The sequence below is a fragment of the Calliphora vicina genome, chromosome 2, assembly GCF_958450345.1.
Source record: "Calliphora vicina chromosome 2, idCalVici1.1, whole genome shotgun sequence".
NCBI lineage: Eukaryota > Metazoa > Arthropoda > Insecta > Diptera > Calliphoridae > Calliphora > Calliphora vicina.
Window position 1 is genome coordinate 96,648,800 of NC_088781.1, and position 23,474 is coordinate 96,672,273.

Genomic DNA, 23,474 nt, shown 5'->3' on the forward strand with positions numbered 1-23,474 from the left:
GGAGAAAGGTAATGGTGTGAGTCGTGGTAAATGGTGAGTTTTACTTAGGGGTTCCTACGATTCTAAATACGGGTGCATAGGAGCCATGGATGGCTGAAACAATGCCATATCAGGGGAGGGCAACCCGTGAAGGTAACTCAAACAATACCTTCAGTGATTCCTGAATATATTGACCACCTAACAAACCCACACGCAACTGTCAAAACGTCCGTCCGTCAAGCTTAAAGGTATACCATAACATTGTGTTTAATATGTCTGTTGTTAAGTGTTAGGAAATATGGAAAATTACAAATGGCACGAAAAATTTAAGTGTCGACAAACTGAGTGGAAAAGAACCGACCCCAATCCGACGAGCTAACGCCGTGCAACCACCAGCGTGCCAGTTCCACTCCCATTCGAAGGTTTGTCACATTTATGGCGCCCAACGTATGAGCATTTTTCAAAATGCCATACAAATTTCAATACGGTAATGTTTATACAACAAACGCATGTCCCGGAAGGAGTTTAAAAAAACAACATACCATGCCTGCGTCGCGGCGTTTGTTTTGTAATCATAACAGTATTGAAGAACGAATCATTTTGGAATCAAAGAGTGTCGTTAAAGTATGTCATAAACCGTTATGACTAAAACGTCTTAAGTTTATTCGCGACTCTAACGAACACACGGCGAGAAAAAACTGATTAGTTCAAATTTTGTTTACTCGATTATAGGAACTCGAATCAAAACAGTTCTGAAAATAAAGTAAGTCATAAGCCAAACGACTATAAAGTCTCGAGCTTATTAGCGACTTTAACAGACTCGTTGCGAGAAGATTTCTATAATCCATAATAGTATTGTCCAGTGAATACATTTCGTCCGCATTTTTGACAGTAGTAGATAAGAAAGAGAATCCATTTCCGAAGGAAAACAACAATTTTCTTCACTATAACGTGGGTAATAATTTTATTTAATTTTCGTAATGAAAATTATTTCAAGATTTATAGATGTTTTTGCAAATACAAAACATTTTCTTGATTTCACAATTTGTAGAAAAATAATGTAAAATGTTAAAAATTTGAAATAAAAACATCATCAGGATCACCAATCAATAGTAAACTACCAGCCAAACTCGATGATTCACACCAGCCAATATCTGAAAGAAAAAAAAAGTTAATATATAAATTAACTAACAGCAAATTCACTTTGCTTAAAACTAAAAAAAAAAAAAAAAAAAATCAAATTACTAAAATAACAGAACCAAAACTTAAAATAATAACTAACAAAATAAAACTTTGTATGTATTATATTGTAGAATTGTAGATTGAGTAAAGTAAAAGTATTGTTTCTTTGTATTAAGTTAACTACTAATCCTAGTACACTCGACTGAACTAATATCAAAACCATACATTGGTTAATAAGAAAATCCTTTTTTTATATATTGTTCATATAATTACGTTTTTTTTCTTAATTATCTATCTTCTTTAACTATTAGATCATTTCAATTTTCTTTTGTATAATTATTTTTTTTAAACTTATTTTTTTTTGATTCACGCTTGGGTCTTGAATCTTTTGTTTTGATTAGTGTTTTCTCTCAGGAGAAGATTTAGATTAGATTTTTTTCGTTAAACTGACATATATTAATTAAACAAAAACTATAAATAGGTTTATATTCCCCTTATAGGATAGTTAAATTAGTATTTTTGTACCGATCCTCACCACTATAGTCAACAATATAGTTTTGTTTTATTAGGAAAATAGAAATCTTGTTTTCGTTATACTAGTTTTTATATAAACAATCATGGAACAGGAAAGAGCACTAAGATCTAAGGGCAAATCTAAACAAAGCGACCCTACAGCAAACAGAACAGTAACGACAACAACAACCACTACTGCTACGGCAACTACAACAAATGTAATACCATCATTATTATCTCTGACATTCCCACAACTACCGGTTAATACTCAGCAACCATATCCACAACATGTTACAACACAACAAACAACTTCGTCTCCCGAAACCGACAACACCATAGTTTCACCCCAATATAGTAGTACAGCAGCCCTGGGAATACGACAGGAGTACATTGAAAATCGTTCAAACCAGAATGTAAGGTTAAACCAACACATGGAAAACGACACTGTTGTAAACAACGATGGCTTAACTCTTAGAGATTATGTAAGTGCATCAGTAGGAGCATCTCAAGCTGAAGTGTTAAAACAGGTATCCGAAACACTGCAACAATTAGTACCTAGAATTGTCCAAGAAGTGATGAGAGCCGAAAGAAACAATTCATTTGACATCTTTAATAATACCCAGGCACCTTAGCACAACTACGTAAACTTCTCTCAACAAAGACCAATGGAAACAGAAAACCAACAACAACAGCAAATACACCAACCAACTCCTAACCCAAACCCCAATTCTAGAGTACACGCGCCGTTAGAACTGGAGAAATGGGGCATCAAATTTGACGGTAGTAGAAAATCATTTACAGTCGAAGATTTCGTGTTTAGGGTTGAATCGCTACAAGTCGATTACAACTGTCCGATGACAACGCTAATGAAAGGTTTCCATCACCTATTGTCCGGGAATGCTTATGAGTGGTTTTGGACATTTCGCCGCGAAAACCCTTATTGCGAATGGCCACAATTAAAATATAATTTGATAAGGAAGTTTCGTCGATTTGACAGTGATTCCGAGATCCAGCGATGCATAATGGAGCGTAGACAACATCCCTCAGAGCCATCAGAAACATTCATTGGTGAAGTAATAGCTCTAAAGAATCAACTTAGCCGTGAAGTGAGAGAGGAAGAATTGGTCAGGATCGTAAAAGATAACCTAAAGGATGGAATATACCAATTAATATATCCAATATACATCCGAAGTTTCGACCAACTTTTAGATGAATGCCGACGTGCTGAACGGAATTTGGTAAAAAGAAATAGCCACAGACAATATGCCGTTCGGAGAGTAAACGAAATCGATAGTACTGAAACGCAAGGCGATGTCGATTTTAATATAGAAGCGTTTAAATTAGATAAACCACCTGCCAGACAACTCGTTTGTTGGAACTGCAAAGCTCCAGGCCATACTTTCGTAGAGTGTAGTTCCGAACAGCGAAACCTATTTTGTTACAAATGTGGGTTCGCAAATGTGATTACACCTAAATGCCCGAAGTGTTCGGGAAACAAATAGACGAGCATGGCAAGGACTGGGTTGACATGTTCGAATCAAGACCAGTCGTAACGATAACAACAAACATGAACGAAGACTACCAAAAACCGAAGACCGTAACGAAACCTTTTCGAACATATGAAGAACGACTCGAACATTATAACAAAGTACGTGAGAGGATCTTTAATGACGTTGAATTTAAGCCGAACGAGAGAATCATAAAAACACGAGAGAGATACAAGAAGAGAAAAGCCGAGAGAAAAGAAATAGCAACAACCTCGATAGAATCAGATTTCGACAACAGACCTTACATGGATGTACTGGTTAATGGATTACACCTTAAAGGACTGATGGATAGTGGAGCTTCAATAAGTTGCCTAGGACACAATTGTATGCAAAATGTTAGGAAAATGAATTGTCAGATAATTGATTACAAATCCAACATAAAAACAGCAGATGGTTCAGGTCATCAAATAATAGGCAAGATACTGGTTAACTTGAAGTTTGGATCTAAAAATAAGGATGTTGTACTATACTTGATTCCGAACTTAAAACAGGAGCTAATACTCGGATATGATTTTTGGCAAAGTATAGGAATCAACATAAACCCTGCAAGTCTCGTAGTCGAAGAAATAGGGACAGATACAACTAACAAGAACAACGTACACATATTATCCGAACAAGAACTAAGGATATTAGATAACGTAAAAACGTATTTCCGATGCTATACGAAATATGGATTAGGTAGGACAAATCTGGAAAAACATATTATAGACACCGGAGATGCTCAGCCCAAGAAGATGAGGTACTATCCAGTGAGTCCAGCGGTACAAAAACTGACTTATGCGGAGCTCGACAGGATGCTGGAACTGGATGTAATCGAAATAGCCAAGGAAGCCGAATGGAATAGCAGGACAACGCTGGTGATAAAGCCTAACAAGAATCGCTTATGCCTAGACGCACGGGAGCTAAATAAAGTCACAAAGAAGGATGCTTATCCTCTCCCGAATATCGATGGTTTGCTCGCGAGACTTGGAGATACGTACTTTATATCTGCTATCGATCTGAAGGATGCCTTTTGGCAGATCCCGCTAGAGGAATCTAGCCGAGCTAAGACTGCATTTACTGTCCAGGGGAGGCCTCATTACCAATTCAAAGTAATGCCCTTCGGCCTCTGTAACGCGGCCCAACGACTCTGTCGCCTGATGGACAAGGTCATCCCATCAGAGCTGAAGGACAGGATCTTCGTGTACTTGGACGACCTCCTAATAGTTTCATCTAACTTCGTAGAACATGTGGAGATGTTAAAAATTGTAGGCCAGAAACTAACGGCGGCAGGACTAACCATCAATATGGAAAAATCCAAGTTCTGCTATAAAGAACTTAAATATCTTGGATACATTGTCGGAGGAGGAAAGCTAAAACCGGACAAAAGTAAAGTAGAGGCAATAGTTAACATGAACCCACCTAAAAACGCCAAGGAGGTACGTCGATTCTTAGGGACTGTAGGGTGGTATCGAAGATTCTTAAGCGAGTTTTCAACATTAACAGCTCCGCTAACAGATACTTTGAGGAAAACGACTAAATTCATACTAACGCCAGATGCCCTGAAATCTTTCGAAGAGTTAAAAAAGCGTTTAGTTTCCAGCCCCATTCTCACCAGCCCAGATTTTGATAAGCATTTCTACGTGCAATGCGATGCATCGAATGTTGGAGTAGGTGCTGTGCTTTTTCAAAAAGACGAGGATGGAGGTGAACATCCTGTCGAATACTTTTCTAAAAAGTTGAATACTGCCCAGAAAAATTACTCAACAACGGAAAAAGAGTGCTTAGCTGTTGTGTTGGCGATAGAAAAGTTTAGGCAGTATATAGAGCTAATGGACTTCACCGTGATAACGGACCATTCAAGCCTCAAGTGGTTGATGAAGCAAAAGGACCTGAATGGAAGATTAGCTCGATGGAGCTTGAAGCTACAAGGCTTTAGATTTGATATTGAGCACAGGAAAGGAAGCAAGAATATAGTACCTGATATGTTATCTAGATTAGATATTGAAGAAATAACATGCAACGAAGACAGATTGATTGATTTAGATTCAGAAGATTTCAAAGACTCAACTTATTTAACGCTAATTCAGACAGTAAATGACAATAGCGAACGGTTACCAGACATACAAGTTAAGGAAAACAAGGTATATAAGAAAATTAAGTTTGATAGGGAAAGCGGAAGTGAAACATCTTGGAAAGTATGGTTACCAAATCCTGCGATATCTAAGGTCCTAGCTAAATGTCATGAAGATAATACGGTACATGGTGGCGTAGCTAAAACTTTATATAAGTTACGCGAACTTTTCTATTGGCCGACAATGGTTAAAGATACACGGAATTTTGTAAGATCCTGCGATTTGTGTAAGGAAATAAAGCACCCAAAGCAAATTTTGCGACCTACAATGGGGAAAGAAGTAATAACACACAGACCCTTTCAGAAATTGTATATCGATTTCCTTGGACCATACCCAAGAAGTAGATCTGGAAACACATTTATATTTATAGTGTTGGATCATAAAACCAAATTTGTACTTCTTAAGGCAATGTCTAAGGCTACCACTAAAGCAGTCAACAAATTCTTAGTGGACGAAATTTTTCATAAGTTTGGCGTGCCTGAACAAATCCATTCTGATAATGGAAAACAATTTGTTTCTGGGGCTTTCAAAGACCTGCTAAATACCTTCGGCATAAAACATATAAGAACTCCCATATATGCTCCACAGGCAAACGCGAGCGAGAGAGTTAACCAGATGATAATAAGCGGTATAAGAAGTTTCCTCCAAAATGATCAGTCGAAATGGGATGAGAATATCAGTAAAGTAGAACAATCACTACGATCTACTATACACGCGTCAACTGGAGTAACTCCGTACTTTGCTCTCACTGGCTACAACATGGTTACGCATGCGGATGCTTATGAAATCCTGAGAAAATTGAATGCGTTAGAAGATGGTGAAATAACAATACTTCCTAAAGCTGACATGATGCAGAGTCTACACAACAAAATCAGTGACAATGTTCATAAAGCGTATGAGAGGAACGCAAGATATTACAACAAGAGGAGCAAGATCATAACTTATAGAGAGGGACAAGAAGTTTATAGAAAGAACTTTATACAAAGCAATTTTGCGAAGGGTATAAATGCAAAACTGTGTAAGCCCTGGTTAAAGTGCAGGATCAGAAGAAAAGTAGGATCTAACCAGTACGAGGTTGAAAATTTGAATGGCCAATTAATCGGTATAATGCATGCACAACACCTTAAGCAGTAGAAAACATTAGAAAAAAATATTTGGACATAAGACTAAGATAACTACAGAAAACAGGATTATAGGTGAATATCAAGTTTATATGGCTAATAAGTAGGGTATTCAATCGATTAACCGAAATTCCTTTTTTTTTTTTTGCACTTTAACATATTTTCTTTTTGTATTTATTTTTTTTATTTCAATTCAAATACAAATTTCAAATTAAAATTATATATTTTTTCGAACATCCAAGAAAAATGTTTAGTGAGAATAACAACTTGCATTTACATGTAAAGAACTTAACGAAACTATCAAAAGCATTCAATATCTAAAACAATATAAAAAGGACACCAATGATATACCGAAAGATTTGAGATGCTTAGAAAAAAACTAAAAAAACTGAGATATTGGTTATTCTTTATCATGCTTTCGATTTCACCAACATCTACAAGCAACGAGAGAGTTTTTATTTTTCGGTCAAGTTTTATTAAATCAAAAAAAGAAAAAAAATTAAATTATATTCTTTTTCAAAAGATCATTTGAGAAGATCTCACTATTATCCTAAAGAAACTGAAATGTGTATACAAAAAGGATCTCAAATACCATATTTGCTATTATTTTTTTTTTGGTTGAATTGTTATATTTTGTTTTTTTTATGTTTGTGTACACAAAATTCGTGGTTGTATTTTCAAGTTAAAAATTATTATAGACATTATTCGGCTAATCGCATAATTTTAAATTAACCGATTATTAACCGAATATATCTAAACCCCGATAAAGGATTTGCTCGGTTAACCGATTAAACCAAAAAAAACCGATTAATTGAATACACTACTAATAAGTAACATGAAAATCCATAAAACAATTTCTTTTAAATTTAGATAAATTGGGTGATAACATAATCTTAGAGATGACATAAGATTTGAAAAAAATACTCAAATCAGGCTCGAATTCTGAAAGTCAAAGTCTTTACATTTTTGTTAAACTAACACATATAATACCTCTTTGATCAAATTGAAACCCCCTGACTTTTTTTTTTTATAAACCGAAAATAGAACTATTCTAAGAACGAATCAAAATCAGTGAAAAAAAACTATAGTAGACATGTTCGGAAAGAAAAAAAAAAAAAGAAAGCTTTACTCACAAGATCTTGTATATGCTTCTTGGATAAATCCGGAACACATTAAAGGAACAAGGTGATAGCGCGGGACATTTATAATCGTGTACAGACTTCCACAATTGAAGATTTATCTGAAAAATAAAAATTTTTTAGTTGTTGTTTTAGTAATAGATCAAGGGGAAAGGAAACTAAACAAGAATAGAAGATTTGATTTGATAGATAGATTTGATACGATCATGATACTGATAGGAATACGTGTAGATTTCATAACTTCCAAGACCAGATCAACGAACAGAACCTGGATGAATAGATAGAATACAATTAAGGAGTGAGATCGAAAAATTCTTAACACACGTTTTTCATTACATTTTTTAACCCAAGTATTATTTGAATTTTTTTTTGATCAAGTTACCTTTGAAAAACATGTCAGTTATTATGTGTAATGTCAATTATATTAATTTTTTTGTTAATCTGATTAAAATGAGTGACCAGAAAAAAGTGCGTACTGAAATTATTAAATATTTTCAACAAAACCCAACTTGGTCTTACAAAAAGTTGGCCAAGCATACAAAGGTCTGCCGTCAAACTGTTTCCAATGTTTTTAAACAGTACCGGGAGAACTTGTCAGTTGATAGAAAACCTGGTTCAGGTAGAAGGAATGGTCCACATGATGTTTCTAAAGCCAAAAAAATAGAACGCATTTTCAAAAGAGCTCCCAACACATCCGGTAGGAAAGCAGCCCGGTTAGCTCAGTGCTCGGACTATTTGGTACGAAAAGTTAAAGCTAATGCAGGTTTAAAAACATACAAGGCTCAAAAAGTTCCTGACAGGAACGCTACTAAAAATTTAGAGGCCAAAAACAGAGCACGGAAATTGAAGTCAAGTTTTATAAAAAAATATTCTTGCTGCATAATGGATGACGAAACGTATGTTCTGGCAGATTTTTCGCAACTTCCAGGTCAAAAATTTTATGTTGCTGATGCTCGAGGGAATGTTGAAGAAAAGTTTAGGACCAAAAAGCAGACAAAATTTCCAAGAAAGTTCTTGGTATGGCAAGCAATATGCAGTTGCGGCAAAAGAAGCCACTCATTTGTTACAACGGGCTCTATAAATACCGAAATTTACATCAAGGAATGTTTACAAAAAAGGCTGCTTCCATTCATAAGACTTCATAATGTGTCCACTTATTTTTGGCCTGACTTGGCATCCTGTCACTATGGCAAACAAGCCCTTGAGTGGTACAAGAACAATAATGTGGTATTTGTACCAAGAGAGGCAAATCCTCCAAACTGCCCGGAGCTAAGGCCAGTGGAGAGATATTGGGCTCTTGTTAAAAGAGAATTGAAGAGTACAAAAAAGGTGTCCAAAAGTGTGGTAGATTTTAAACGGAGATGGACTACATGTTCGAGCAAAGTGACAGAAAGCACTATAAAAACGTTAATGGAAGGGTTTCCGAAAAAGGTTCAAAATTTCATCACTAGTGATTAAAACTATAAAAATAATTTTTTTTGTAAATTGTAATAATAATTTCAATCAAATAAAAAAAAAATTAAAGCTGTAAGTTTAGTGGTTTCTTTTTTATAAACATATATGTATGTTAAGAATTTTTCGATCTCACTCCTTAATAGCGGGATATAAACATTGACGAAAACGTATGTATATATATACGAACTTACCCTGAATGGAACAAAAGTATTTAGTAATACCAAACTTACCGAGGTATTAGACAGGTGCCCGGCTTCGTGGTTCCCAGTTTTTATTGCTACACAAGTTCTGCAATAAATACTGGCTTTGTGACGGTCACCTCAAAAACAAAATAAGGACGGTTTCTTCTTACTCCATCCATTCATTCATGGAGAGTACACCGCCTTGGACACTTTCACCATAAATTTATTATTTATGTATATTTATTTTTATTGTACTTTATTTTATTTGTTTGTACGTCAAGTTCCGATACAAAACTTTACGAAATGAAGTTTAGTTATTTGTTTTTGTTTTGGTTCCTTCTTTACTGTTCTCCTTTTTTTGTTTATTTGCACTTTTCACTACATTACTCTAGTACGAAAACAAACCTCACAGGTTATGACGTATAGATGGCAGTTATGTCCTGATGTTTTAATGTAACAATCACAATGACTATACAGTGAAGGGATTCAAATGACGACAGACTACTATGACCTTTCTTTGACCTTGACATACCAATTAATAACAACAAATATATTGATTTTTAACGATCATATATTTGTAGTAATGTTGCCGAAGATCGAATGATTGGTTGAACGGTGCTGTATGGGTACATAATCGATCAAACATCAACATTACTCCGTAAGATAGTGAACAGTCGTGATCGTGAAAATATTAGTTTATACAAAATAGTAAACGTAAAATATTAAACGTGGAAAAACAGTAAGAATAATATATGCATACGGAGATAAATGTAAGTCTTAATCAGAAATATGTGGTGTTTATCGTGATAAAACTATGGTCTCATTCGAAATTTGATTTTTATTTGACATTATCTTTTTAATAAGATTAAATCAAATTTAGTTTTATCACGATTTTGCTAGATACTCTATACAGTATTTGAATTTAATACCAATTCCTTGGGATTTCAATTTGAATACAATATAGTGAATGAATAATATATAGGCATTTTTGTTCTTTTTGTTTGTTAATAGAATAAATAAAAGGAAATATAAATTCACACCATCTATTGACGAAAAAGTGAGGCTCTAATAATCTAGCCAGGCCATAATCCAGAAAACTAACTTCTTTTGAAATACACGATAGAGGGCCACCGAATATCATAAAAAGAAAAAGAACCATCAAAGGAGTGTGAAAGGAATAAAACCACTATCATTAAAGTCCGGACATAAACCAAAATAGGAACAGGGTAGTCCCAAACCACTAGAATTCAATTAAAACTGTGGCATGTAATTTGTGGGACAACAATAGAAAAAAGTGGAATTTCCAGGGTAAGAAGTGAAATTGTAGCAAACAAGATCTTGACATTTCATGACCCATCTGACCTTCGAAGGTCATTATACACACAAAAGGTCACCTTCGGAATAGAAAAAAAAAAAAAACTAGTTCAAATAATAATATTCTAACATCCAATCAATGTTGTATGTTATGTGTACTTGTGTATACGTGGTAGTACATATTTAAAACTTAAATTACTTAATTATATATATATTATATTATGCAAATTAGAATAAAAAAAAAGGAAAACGTTGTGAATCATATTTCCTAACTCGTAAAATCTTTCTTTGCGAATGAAACACTTCCAACTAGAACGATTATACAATCAAATTTAGAATTGTTATTTTTCATAAGAAAAAAAAAAAAACTTATCCTAATTCCTGTTATACAGGATTATTAATTATCTTAATTAATTACTATTAAATTATATTATTATTATTTTTCTTACACATAGTTTATATAACTTATTGAAACATATATATTATTATATATTTACAATATTTAAATTTTATAATATTAGATCTGTTCAATAACAAAAATCTATATATTTAGTATTGTTTTGATACAACTTAACATAGTTTATTTTGTTATTGAACAGACATATATTATACACCTAATTAAATTACTAACTTATTTTTTTTTTTGAAACATAAAAATTTTAAATCAGTTCGATTCTAGAAAATCAATTAATCGAATATACAAAAAAAAAAAAATACTCTACAATTCAATTAATTAGTTGTTCACAAAACATATTTAATACTACAAACAGCAACAATAATAAATTAGATTAATTATTTGTGATAATAATTAACTTATTTTTTTTTATCTCCAATAAATAATAATATATAAACAATAATACATATTATAACAAATATCAACCAAAATAATATTTAAATAAACGTTTATTTAAGATAAAAATCTTGGTTAAATAATTAAAAAAAAAACTAGTCTAAATAAATAACTAAATGTCTAAGTGACAAAATAACAACATAACCAAATAATTAGGTAAATAACCAAATAAAAAAAACTATTTAAATAACTAACTAACTCAATAACTAAATATCAATATAACTAAAACAATAAATAAATACATAAATCAATAAATAAATACATAAATCAACAAATAGATACATAAATTAATAAATAGATACATAAACAAATAAATTAATAGTGAAATCAATCAAATATGTTAGGAACTATAAAATGCCATAGTGAACAAAAACATTAAAAATACAAATTTATAAATTGTAAAACAAACTTATTTAAAACTATATTTCTATATCTTTTGCTTATACTTAAACACATTCAAATATTGTTAAATTGTTAGATTTTTGTTATATCTTTATTTTGTTATTTTCGTAATTATTTGTATGTTATATATTATATGTTAATTGTTAATTTTTTGCGATTATTTAATTATTTAAGATTTGTTATTGATTTTGTAACGATAATTATACATGAAACTACCATATAAAGATAATTTTAATCAATAAAATTATGTTTATAATTAAGTTTAAGATCTGAAATCTGTTACATGTTATTATTATTCGTGAGAATGCAAGGCTAAGAGGAGAAAGGTAATGGTGTGAGTCGTGGTAAATGGTGAGTTTTACTTAGGGGTTCCTACGATTCTAAATACGGGTGCATAGGAGCCATGGATGGCTGAAACAATGCCATATCAGGGGAGGGCAACCCGTGAAGGTAACTCAAACAATACCTTCAGTGATTCCTGAATATATTGACCACCTAACAAACCCACACGCAACTGTCAAAACGTCCGTCCGTCAAGCTTAAAGGTATACCATAACATTGTGTTTAATATGTCTGTTGTTAAGTGTTAGGAAATATGGAAAATTACAAATGGCACGAAAAATTTAAGTGTCGACAAACTGAGTGGAAAAGAACCGACCCCAATCCGACGAGCTAACGCCGTGCAACCACCAGCGTGCCAGTTCCACTCCCATTCGAAGGTTTGTCACATATTATCAATTTTGTTTACTCTTGCAAATTAGGTGCATGATTAAAAAAATTCCATATGAAATCTATTAAAAAAATAATATTTTGAATAACTCTCCGCATATCACTTTTAATAAAAAATAACGGTTTTATTCAAATAAAATTTGTTTTCGAAAGGGCATCTACGTCTAGAGTCGCGGAAACGGGAAGAGAACGAGAATCACGGCTTCAGCAGTGCATCTTCATCGTGTGCTGCAGAAACACCTCAACAGCATATAGTTGTTCGCTCCCGAATGTCTCGATCAAGAGAAAGAATCGATTTAATGTTGCCCGGATTTTATTATAATAAGTATGATAACTACAGGAATTACAAGGATATACAAATTGGCGCAATGAACAAACATTACTTACATTGCAGATTTTGAAGTTCAATAAGGAATCCCCGGGAATGTGTCTGAGCTGCTACAAAGTTACATTTCCGGCACCAATCCTATTTCCAAACACTTCCTTCAAAATATCCAAAAGTACAACACATGCTTTCAAATGACGTCGGCTTCATGCCCACCTTTAAAGTTAAAGGCCAAATATACCATAGATTTGGATCATTGCTCACGCTTCCCAATGACGATATGAAAAATTCCAATTGATCCCTCCACAAATGAGATTTCATTTCCGGACTTCTGCCAAATGCAAATGAATATTCAAGACGTTGTCGACAAAGTATTCCCAAGTCTTACAACGAACTACAACAATTCGGATTGTCTGTGGGAACATGCAATTTTGGCACCAACAAATTATGATGTTAACAAGATCAATAAGCAAATACAATTGAAACTGCCTGGCAAAACAATAAAATACAAATAGACTGACACAGTAATTGAATTCATTGGATCACCGACTTTGTCCAAAACTGTATATTAAAATCGAGATGCAATATAAAACAGATGTTTTCTAAGGGCCAGCAAAGCGGACCGGGTTCAGCTAGTATTTTATATATTTCAACCAATTTATTTTCGTGCTTGATATTGCAGAGTGACCATTCGGGGATACTATTTCTAGGGGGTTCAATAGAGTAACGAAGGTGGGTGAGTGATCCGATGATAATTCTAATGAGAATTTAACCTACATTAGTTCCATTGGTAAATTTATTGTAACTTTTAAGAAAAGTCATGAAGTTAGCGTTCCAAAAACATATTCTTAGGCAGCTCATGGTCTGTTAAGCACAGCCTTCAATAACATTGATTGCATTGGCTGAGCGGGGAAAATCTTCGGTTTATGGCTTTGTGATTTTTTAACAATTGAGTAGACAGGACAACCCCTGTAGTTCGCTGTGTGGTTACCTCCGCAATTGCTGCATTTTTTCATTTTAGGATCATCCTTGGATTTGTTACATTGGGATGTGTTATGCAACTCTTCACAAATAACACATACGGGTGGTAATTTGCAATATGCCTTGGTATGTCCATATTCTTGGCAATTCATACATTGGACGGGGCCAAATCGTTTATGTGGTTCTTCTACTGTAATTTTACGATGCAATAAATAATTCAGGTTATATATGGGATGTGTTTAATTTTTTTTTCAGATTTATGATAGGTTCAAGTTCGACACGGAAGAGTGGTTGGGGTTTTTTTCGCGATGTTTATCACATTTTTTGTCTTAAAACCTTTATCTTCTAAGCTTTGCTTTATTTCGAGTGGTTCAACATTACAGTCAATACTCTTTATTACAACTTGTAGACCCTTGCTTCCCTTCAGCTGATAAGTGTAAAAACTTTTCTTTTGAGTTTCAAAATATGTTACAACCTTTCTATAATCGTTTTCACTATTGACCTGTATTTTAGTTTCATGAATCGTGCCTTTCTTGATTGGGATTACGTAAAAAGAGTTCTCTCCTATTAATGAGATCAGGCTCTGAACCAGTGGATTCGAATTATTTTCTCTCAAGTAAATGGGGGGTGGTTTTGTAGAATGGAATTTATTTAATGGTTCATTAGTTTCACATTCCAGAATAGAAAAACGATTTTCATTGTATATATCTATGAGGTTCACTATCCTTATATAATTTGGCCAAGGGTGTCGCTTTCGAGGACTTGTGACTTCGTGCCCGTTTTAATACTGTAATATACCGGTCCATTCCAACCTGTATTTGGGATTTATTATCATTATTTAGTTGTTGACTAATCTTGGGTACAGCGCCGCTTAATGGGTTAATTTTATTTGTAGTTAGTGTGGTAGATTTCGTATCTGAAGCTGATAGTTGTTGACAATGCGGGGGAACAAGAAGGAGCACGGTTAACAGGCTTGGCGGTTAAAAACATGCTGTCTTATATTCTTCTGTTTGTTTTGTTTATATTTTTTTCATCTGCATTAACTGTAACGCATGCATTTCTGCCGTTTACACTTAACCTTCGCTCACTGTTTTCGTTAAAGAGTAGTTGTAAATACTTTAGTTAACACTCTTGATCTATATTTAATAGTTAATGCACAAGGTTCAAAGAAAAAAATAAAGAATTTTAACTTATTTGTCTTTTAGTTTTTGTTTTGATTTTTTTTTATTTAATAATATTATTAAATTTAAATTAGGCGAAAGGACGCTTTATTAATACACAGGTGTAATTTATATTTATTTTCCGAAGGAATCATTAAAATAACAAATTAACTCGGAGTAAAAATAAAACACGTCCAATTTCAATCACAGTGTGATAAATAAAAAAAAATATGAAAAAAGAAATTTCGCAGTCGGTAGGATTCGAACCTACGCTCCCAGAGGGAATCTGATTTCTAGTCAGACGCCTTAACCGCTCGGCCACGACTGCTTATTGGAACGTCTGTCTAAGTTAAAACATGTATGGGTAATTTGAATGGAAGTATTATACATTGGAATGCTTTGAATTCAACAAACACACATACATTCGCTTTTATACAAAACAATTCAACAAGGTTGCCATGAGTTAATATTTTTAAGAGTTAAAATGCTAGTGTTGCTAAATGGATTTTGAGCTAACTTCATTTCATCACAATTGTGTGTGGTTAATACCCCATTAACATGATGTCTGATTATATGTTAATTGGTTTTTTTTTGCATTAACAAGCTCATCGAATATTGAGTACAAACATAGATTTTTTTATAAAATTAAAATAAAGATACCTGAAAAATAAGAAAAATTTTAAAATAATTTTTTCTTACATAAATGATTTATGCGGATTCAAATTTATGCGATTTTTAAATTAACGATTTTTTTTGGTAATTTTAACAGAATTTAAAATTGTAGATGTTTTTGTAGATGATGAAATGATATTTTACCATATGATGACAATATCTTCTAGTGATGAAAGTGACGTTGAACTAATTCTAAAACGATTAATCATACATATTTACAGAATTTCCTTAAAAAATATTTTAGCCTGTACCTAGAAAATTGTTTTCGTCCATACAATCTTGGAGCACTTTCAAGTTGCATCATGTTTTTCAACATTTCTATTTTTGGAGACTTCTAATTGTGGACAATGTTGTTTACCGGCCGATTAACATCAGGACATTATTAACAGATGTGGATATTATTAACATGAAGCTATTGGAAGGAAGATGGCGCTGTGTATAAATAGTAACAGTTGTGAGTGTGTCAGTATATCGTGTGCACTGTTTAAGAGTTGTGTAAGTTTGAATAAATAAAGAGTTGATACAATTTTATAACTACTTGGTGCTTTTATTTGCAACTAAAAGAATCCGATTTATTTAAAGGAAATAAACCGCCGTTTTTAAAAGGTAAAAACGTAACAATTGGCTAAAAGTGGAGCAACTCAAGAGAGAGTTGAGTAAATTGGAGTTACCTACAACTGGCAATAAAGCAGAATTCCAAAAAAAATATGATAGATGGAAACTAAACTTCAAGAAAACTTTTAAAGCCAGCAACGAGAAACTTTTTGTTAAATTTCAAGAAAATTCCAAAGAAACAACGAGAAACTTTTTTTATTACGTTTTATTTAGTTATTGATTCGGCCTTATTTCATTAGGCCTTACTATAAGTATTCTAATTTTATAACAAAAATTAAATCTAATTATGAGCATTAATTCATAATTGGCTGATAAGCTCTACGAAGCCTCGACTGCGTTTGGTTCTATTCTAGAGCTGTGTGGATGTTCTCATTATATACCATGGTGCGCACGTCATGGTCCTAAGAATTTTTGATTGGGTCCTCTGTATAAGTTCAATACTAGTATTACTAGCGGTTCTCCACTATTGGATTCCATATGTCCAAATTGGTTTTATACAGTGTGACTTTATAGTCGAGGCTTTGCTTGGTCACTGATTAACCAGTGAAGGCTAGATGCTCCGGGTAAACAGTTTGGTACTTTTTTGTAGGGCACATTAACAGAGATTTTAATCGTTTGAGACATGTATGTATCATAAACAATTTTGGCAAAATGGAGTATTTTTAAATTTCAAACTTTAGGGGTGTTCAAAGAGGAATATGAAAATTATTATTTTTCTCCTAATGGTACTTTTAATATTTTAAATTTAACTTATCGACATTAAAGTTAGCTGATATAAATCTGAGTGAATTTAGATTTACGAATAGGGGATAATATTTAGGTACTATTAGAATTGTATTTTATGCATTTTGTTCACTAATGACACTTAAAATAGAAATAAAGCTTATATGGATCCGATTGTGTGGGAATCCACAAATTGGGTTCTTATGGTACATTTTCTTTATTCTAATGGTACTTTTTAAATTTTCTATAATGATGGACCTAGAAAAAATTATGTACAAACATTCAGCCTTATCATGTATGGCGTAGTCGTTTTACGACAACGACAGTTTCGTACTAGATTAAAGAAATTCACCCTTATTCTACTTGGCGTCGCGACGCGTCGTCGACATCGTCGTCAATATTGAGTCAAAAAATGGTATATGTTACGCCGATATCAATAACAATTGGTAACTTTTGACAGCGTTTTGTACTTTAACCCGACTTATAAAAGTATAAAATTCTATCAGAAGTTATCAATTGTTATCGATTTCGGAGAAACACATACCATTTTTTGACTCAATATTGACGACGATGTCGACGACGCCAAGTAGAATAAGGGTGATTATTCAACCTGTTTCATTAATCTAGTATGAAACTGTAGTTGTCGTAAAACGACTACGCCTTACATGATAAGGCTGATTATTTTCTAATCAAATAATTTGGTAAGTTAAGATTTTTCAAGCTACATAAATAACACATTTTTTAATTGTACATTGATAGACATACTTTTATTTAATACCAAAATATATGCTAACGAAGCAGCGGGTTATATTCTAGTTATCCATAAAATAACTTTTTATTTCAAAATATAACTGAAACAAATTAAACGCCATAAACAATTTTTTCAAAAGCTTTTTTCGCCGAGTACAACAAGTATGTAATACCCACTTTATTGTCTTTATTTATGCTATTTTGTTTTGTTTATTTTAAAATTTAAGCTAATTCAAATAGAACTGAATATGGATAATACTCCGAAAATTTTTTTTAGTTGGCTCAATTTATATTCCGTGTAATATTTCCACATCTAAACGCCTTGAAATTTTAGACTGCAGATAATTTTGAGGGATACATACTGGGCGGCGATCTTAATGCCAGACATCCAAGTTGGTGCGACCCTTTTGAAAACTGCAATGGTAGAATCTTACATAACTGGCTGCTTGATCACACATTAGATGTTTTGCGTATTTGTGATAATTTGCCTTTCTGGATTTTCATTTCTTCTTACTGCACCTGGAACTTCTTATTTAATAATATAAAATTGCCTAACATTCTCAGACCACTTTCCAATAAAATTGAAAATTAATTTGGAACAAATTATTCTAAACAACCTACGTCATTTTACATAAACATATTACATAAACATTAAATATGGAGAATAAACTAAAATCTAAATTTTCCATTCCATTTTCTTAAGAAACCTACAATAATGAATGTTTTGACATGTTTTGGTGTCATGACCTATCGTATCGAAAAATAATTTCGATATAAAAATTATGATAAAATGTTCTAAACATCTTGCTCGATATCGAATGCCATAATCTCAAATAAGAAAATTACGATCAATTTTACTCGATATCGAATGAGCTGTCGTATCGAAAAATTATTTCAATATCGAAATTAGGACAAAATGTACTAAATTGCTTGCTCGACATCGAATGCCATAATAATCAAGTAAGAAAATTACAATCAATTTTACTCGATATCGAATGCGGTAATTCGGCCCCTGAAGATTGTATTGGAAACTTCAAATTTATTAATGCTAATATAGACAATAAGTGAATTTTGCAAGAAATGTTGAACTCTACTGTTACAAAAATGGGATTAAGATTAAATTAATTTAATGTGGATTCCTTACACCAAAAAAATATGCAGCTCCCGGTAAATTTTGTTTGATTATATTTATAGAACAAAGTTTAAATGTCTGAAATATGGACAATTCCATATCATCGTACGTGACATTTGTACGCCTATAAGATAGGTAGTCTGTTCATATTTGCGAAAAATCATGGTTTTTTCATGCGAAAAATTTTATATGCTGTTTGCTTTTGCTTTTAATTTCGTGCGAAAGAAGTGCTGCGTATGTTATTTCGTGTGGAAAAATAAGGTTGCCAGATGTATTTCACATGTTTTCCACAATAAAAACAGAGTACAACTTTTGCGAAATTATTTCGCATATATTTCATTCCAAATATTTTATATGTAGTTTGACAGCATTTCGCACGAACAGAGTACCTAGCTATAGAGTGGAATAGATTTTGCAAAAATAAGAGTATCTGAAAAATAATGTGGTCTTTATATTTCATTCAGAAATATTGTCCAAACTATTGAGCGAAATAAGGGTATATCGTACGTGACATAAAACGGTACTCATTTTGAGGTACATGTAGAAATATGCGAAATTATTCGAGTAGTGAGGCCAAGTACTCTACATTGTGAATACCGCTAATGTAGACTACTTGGACTAGTAAAATAGCAGAAAGCTATTTATTGACAAACATTTCAATTTCTAATGTATTTTGTTTTTATTTTTTGGATATTGTGCTCTTTTACTACATTATCAGGCCAATTACTAGAGTATCCAAAAAACCGGTTTCCGGTTTAACCGAAAAAGTGTGTTTTTGAAAAAACCGGTTTCGATTATTGTCTTTTAAAAAAACCGGTTAAGCGGTTTCGGTTTTCGTCTTCAAAAAAACCGGTTAACCGGCTTATATTAAATTTTTATTTCATGGAAATTTAGCATTTTTGCATTATTTATGCAATTACATTTTATATCTTTTACGAAATGTTGTCAAATACTACCATTTTCTATAAAATAAATCAATATTTTTAAAAATGGTATCAATGTTTTTCATAAATGTGTTTGAATGAGCTTTAGAAAATATATTTCATTAAAACCGGTTAACCGTCTTAAAAAAACCGGTTTGTCAAAAAACCGAAAAGTTAAAAAACCGACACCGGTGGAGTTTACAATAATGAAAAAACCGGTTTTCGGTTTTGGATACTCTACCAATTACTCTACATTAGCGGTATTCACAATGTAGAGTACTTGGCCTGGTAATGTAGTAAAATAGCACAATATCAAAAAACTAAAAACAAAATACTGTTACGAAATTGTACTTGAATTCAAATATAACGATTTTAAGGGCTGATTTAAAAGTAGCATAATTCTTTCAAATAACAGTGCTGTAATAGCAAACTGTAACATATCTATGGGCATTATTAAATAAAAGCTTTCAGTTGACCATTGATCGTGAGTTGGCAACGCTGTTTGAATTCGAATATTCAGTTAAAGAACATTGTGGAAAGTACACCACAAATGGCGTATGTATTAGTAAGATCTAGAATATTCGAATTTTGACAGTTAAAGAACCATCTAGAGTGCAGATGGCAGTGTTATAAATAGTGGCAGAGGTTGCAATCGTTAGTTAGTTTATCAGAGACGCTTTTCGAATAAACATCAACTGAGTGCCTTAAAATGTGTTGTGTTTTTCAAGTAAATTCGTGTACATTATAAATTGTGTCTGTATTTCTGCGAATTTACAAACGTGTATAAAAAACATTGAGTGACTATTTAATTCTGTTGTTGTACATTTGAATAAATAAAGAGTTGTTACCATTTTCAAACTACTAAACGGCTTTTATTTGGTTTACTTAAAGGAAATAACGTAAAGGTAAAAACGTAACAATATATTGGTACCAAAAGTAAATCGCTTTAAGTTGCATACAGGCAAAATATAAACCAAAGGCAGAACGTGAGAAATACAAAATTTTTTTAACTTGTGTCTCGTAACACCTCAGAACAACTAACTATTTACCATAATATGTTAATATTCTCGAGGCGGTGACTTATTTTTATGGACACTATTTAAGGCACCAATATGATTAAGGAGTACACAACAAACGATAGCCATGGAATTGTGCACAGTAAAACAAATGTGCGTAATGTATGTATGTAAACACTTTTTGTACGATACACAAGAAGTAGGCGTAATTATTTGATATGTTCGTTTACCTAGCATGTGAACAGACATACTGATTATATTGTATTTATTTATCTATCTATCACACCCTTTTTAAAATGTAATAGTAATCAAAATTAGAAAATAACGGTTTTAAATCAAAAATACTTAAAAAATTGCTGCCGTTTTTACACTATGCACTGTGCTATCACTGCTCAGTGATTTTAGATTTGACATTTGAAAGAAGAAGAATCTATTTGCTATTCGAAGAAAAACAACAAATGATTCGTAAATATTAGCAGAAGTTGTCGAAAACAAAAGAACAAATTACATCGTAGAAAAAAATTGTGAAATAGTGTAAAAATATTATATTTTAAAATATTTCTTCATTAAATGAATCATATTAGTAAAATGAACATGATTAGTCTAAATTAGATTCTAAAGAAATAAATACACACTACTGTTGTTGCACACAACGAACGAAAAAATATTTTTACAAACAAAAATAATTATCGATTATTACAATTTCTGTGTCTTGTGAAAAACGAAAATAATAGAAAGAAATTTAATTAAATTGAATTTTATTCGCATTAAGTTAAAATTAGCTACAGATGGTGTTCCACTGGCTAAATAGTAATAATTATGTTATTAAGAAGCTTGTCTCCGGCATTTCTAGCCGGTCCATTGTGGTTGATTCACTAATACTAGTGTTTGTTTTTGGTACCAGTTGCTGTGATGCAACTGCTACTGACATCGCGCTTGATGCAAAGGCGACGTTAACGCATCGCATTGACAGCCTTAACCTTCTTGTGTACACCTTCCTGCTGACCTTGACTGTATTGACAATATGGTTGTTTAAGCATCATCGTGTCTCATGGTTACATGAGACTGGCCTCGCTGTGATATATGGTAAGCGTTTTCTGTGTTTTTTTTTTTAGTTTTGATGGAACCTATCGTTGTGTGGGTTATAATACTATAAACCTCCTACCCCTCAATTGTTAGGCACCCATTATACAAGGGTGTCAGTTGTTTTTATATTATTGTCACCTTTAAAATACTAACACAATGTAAATTACGATTAAAGTGGCTTTTGTTGCGTTTGTGTTATGTTTGTTGACTTCAAGAGCCACAAATCGATTTATTATTAATAATAGCATTTTTTGTTATTGCTTTATTTGTTTCATTTGCCTTTTTCCAGTTTTGCTTCTACACATTTTCAAAACTTTTTTGTAAACTAAGAAATTCACCTGTTGAATAGCATTCTATGTAGCTGGGAATTCCCAATTGGATTTAAATGAAATTTATAATTGTTTTTCATGCAAAAAATCTTTAAGTCGTATTTTATTTTCAAATGAAGTATATAACTTAATCATTTCAGGTTTTTGTTACGTTTAACAATAATTGTGCAGGTACATATTTAAATATACAGTACCGGCCATAACTAAAGTAATCAGTAATTTGTTTTCATATTATATTTGTTTGTATTAAATCAAAGTTTTATATTTCTATTATGTATTATTTTCATCTGTTTTAAAAAAAGCAATATAAATTGTAAAAATTTACTTCAATAAGGAATATTTTATATCAAGGAAAACTTTTCTAAAATGAAAATCAAGGATTTCCGCTAGCGGAAAAATTCTGGAACTTTTTTAATTTAAATTTTTTCAGACTTGGACAATAAAATAGTTGTATTGGGAAAACTTCATACATATTTAAAAAGGATTTGTTGTGGATAAATATTAATTCGAACTGTTAATAACTGTGGTTATCCTCAGCGGTATTTTTTTTTTTTTTGGGAAATTTTAGAATGAACTGTTTATCTTTCGAAACTTTTCGGTTCTTTTCCGAACCATTACGAAATATTTTTTTTTTTAGTTATTGTAGTATTTCAAAAATATATTTCGCCTATTACCTCATGTTAAAATTTTGTGAATAAACAGGAAATTTCTTTTAGCTATTCCAATCGCTAATTTTACTTCGTGGAATCTTTTTTGGGCCATTAGAAATGATATTACCTTCCCAGTTAAAATATTTAGTTAAAGGACTATTCGATTATCAGCAGCTGGAGAGGTATTTTTATTTTCTAGACATCTCCTAAAGTTCTGTTTGGAGTTTTTAATAAATTTATTTTTATTTATTAAGAAATTTATTCCTAATTAGCAGGTAAACCGGAAATATGCTCTAGAAAAAGTGTTTTAAGCGCTTTTAATATGCAGTAAAAACTTTAAAATATGCTCTTAAAATTTAAAAAATATGCTCTTAAAAATACAAACTTTTACATAATTTTTAACCAAAAAATATACTTTTATTTAAAAAAATAAACAAAAATAACATGAACTAAAACAAGTCTAACAAAAAGTAAATACAACATAAAACCAATAGGAACTTATGCTGTGAAAAGGCCTCCAAAGGTATTTTTTGATGATATTTTATATAAATATAAAGTCACTTCTTCAATTAAGGTTATTATTGC

The 23,474-nt window shown here is 32.1% G+C and overlaps 1 protein-coding gene, 1 long non-coding RNA gene and 1 other non-coding gene across 3 annotated transcripts in view; 1 reads left to right on the forward strand and 2 right to left on the reverse strand.

The window, feature by feature from the left end:
- Positions 1–914: 914 nt before the first annotated feature.
- LOC135950313 (uncharacterized) lies at positions 915–7,716 on the reverse strand. The gene is made up of 2 exons (XR_010575947.1): positions 7,590–7,716; positions 915–1,133 (listed from the first exon to the last, which is right to left on the reverse strand). It is a non-coding gene; the product is annotated as an uncharacterized LOC135950313 (long non-coding RNA).
- A 7,523-nt stretch (positions 7,717–15,239) lies between these two features.
- Positions 15,240–15,321, reverse strand: TRNAS-AGA (transfer RNA serine (anticodon AGA)). Its single transcript has one exon. It is a non-coding gene; the product is annotated as a tRNA-Ser (tRNA).
- A 5,953-nt stretch (positions 15,322–21,274) lies between these two features.
- The window catches only part of Nhe3 (Na[+]/H[+] hydrogen exchanger 3), a 41,274-nt gene continuing 39,074 nt past the window's right edge, over positions 21,275–23,474 (forward strand). Inside the window, exon 1 of the mRNA XM_065499724.1 lies at positions 21,275–21,910. Coding sequence (XP_065355796.1) covers positions 21,613–21,910 — 298 coding nt within the window. The 5' untranslated portion in view covers positions 21,275–21,612. The remainder of the gene's footprint in view (positions 21,911–23,474) is intronic.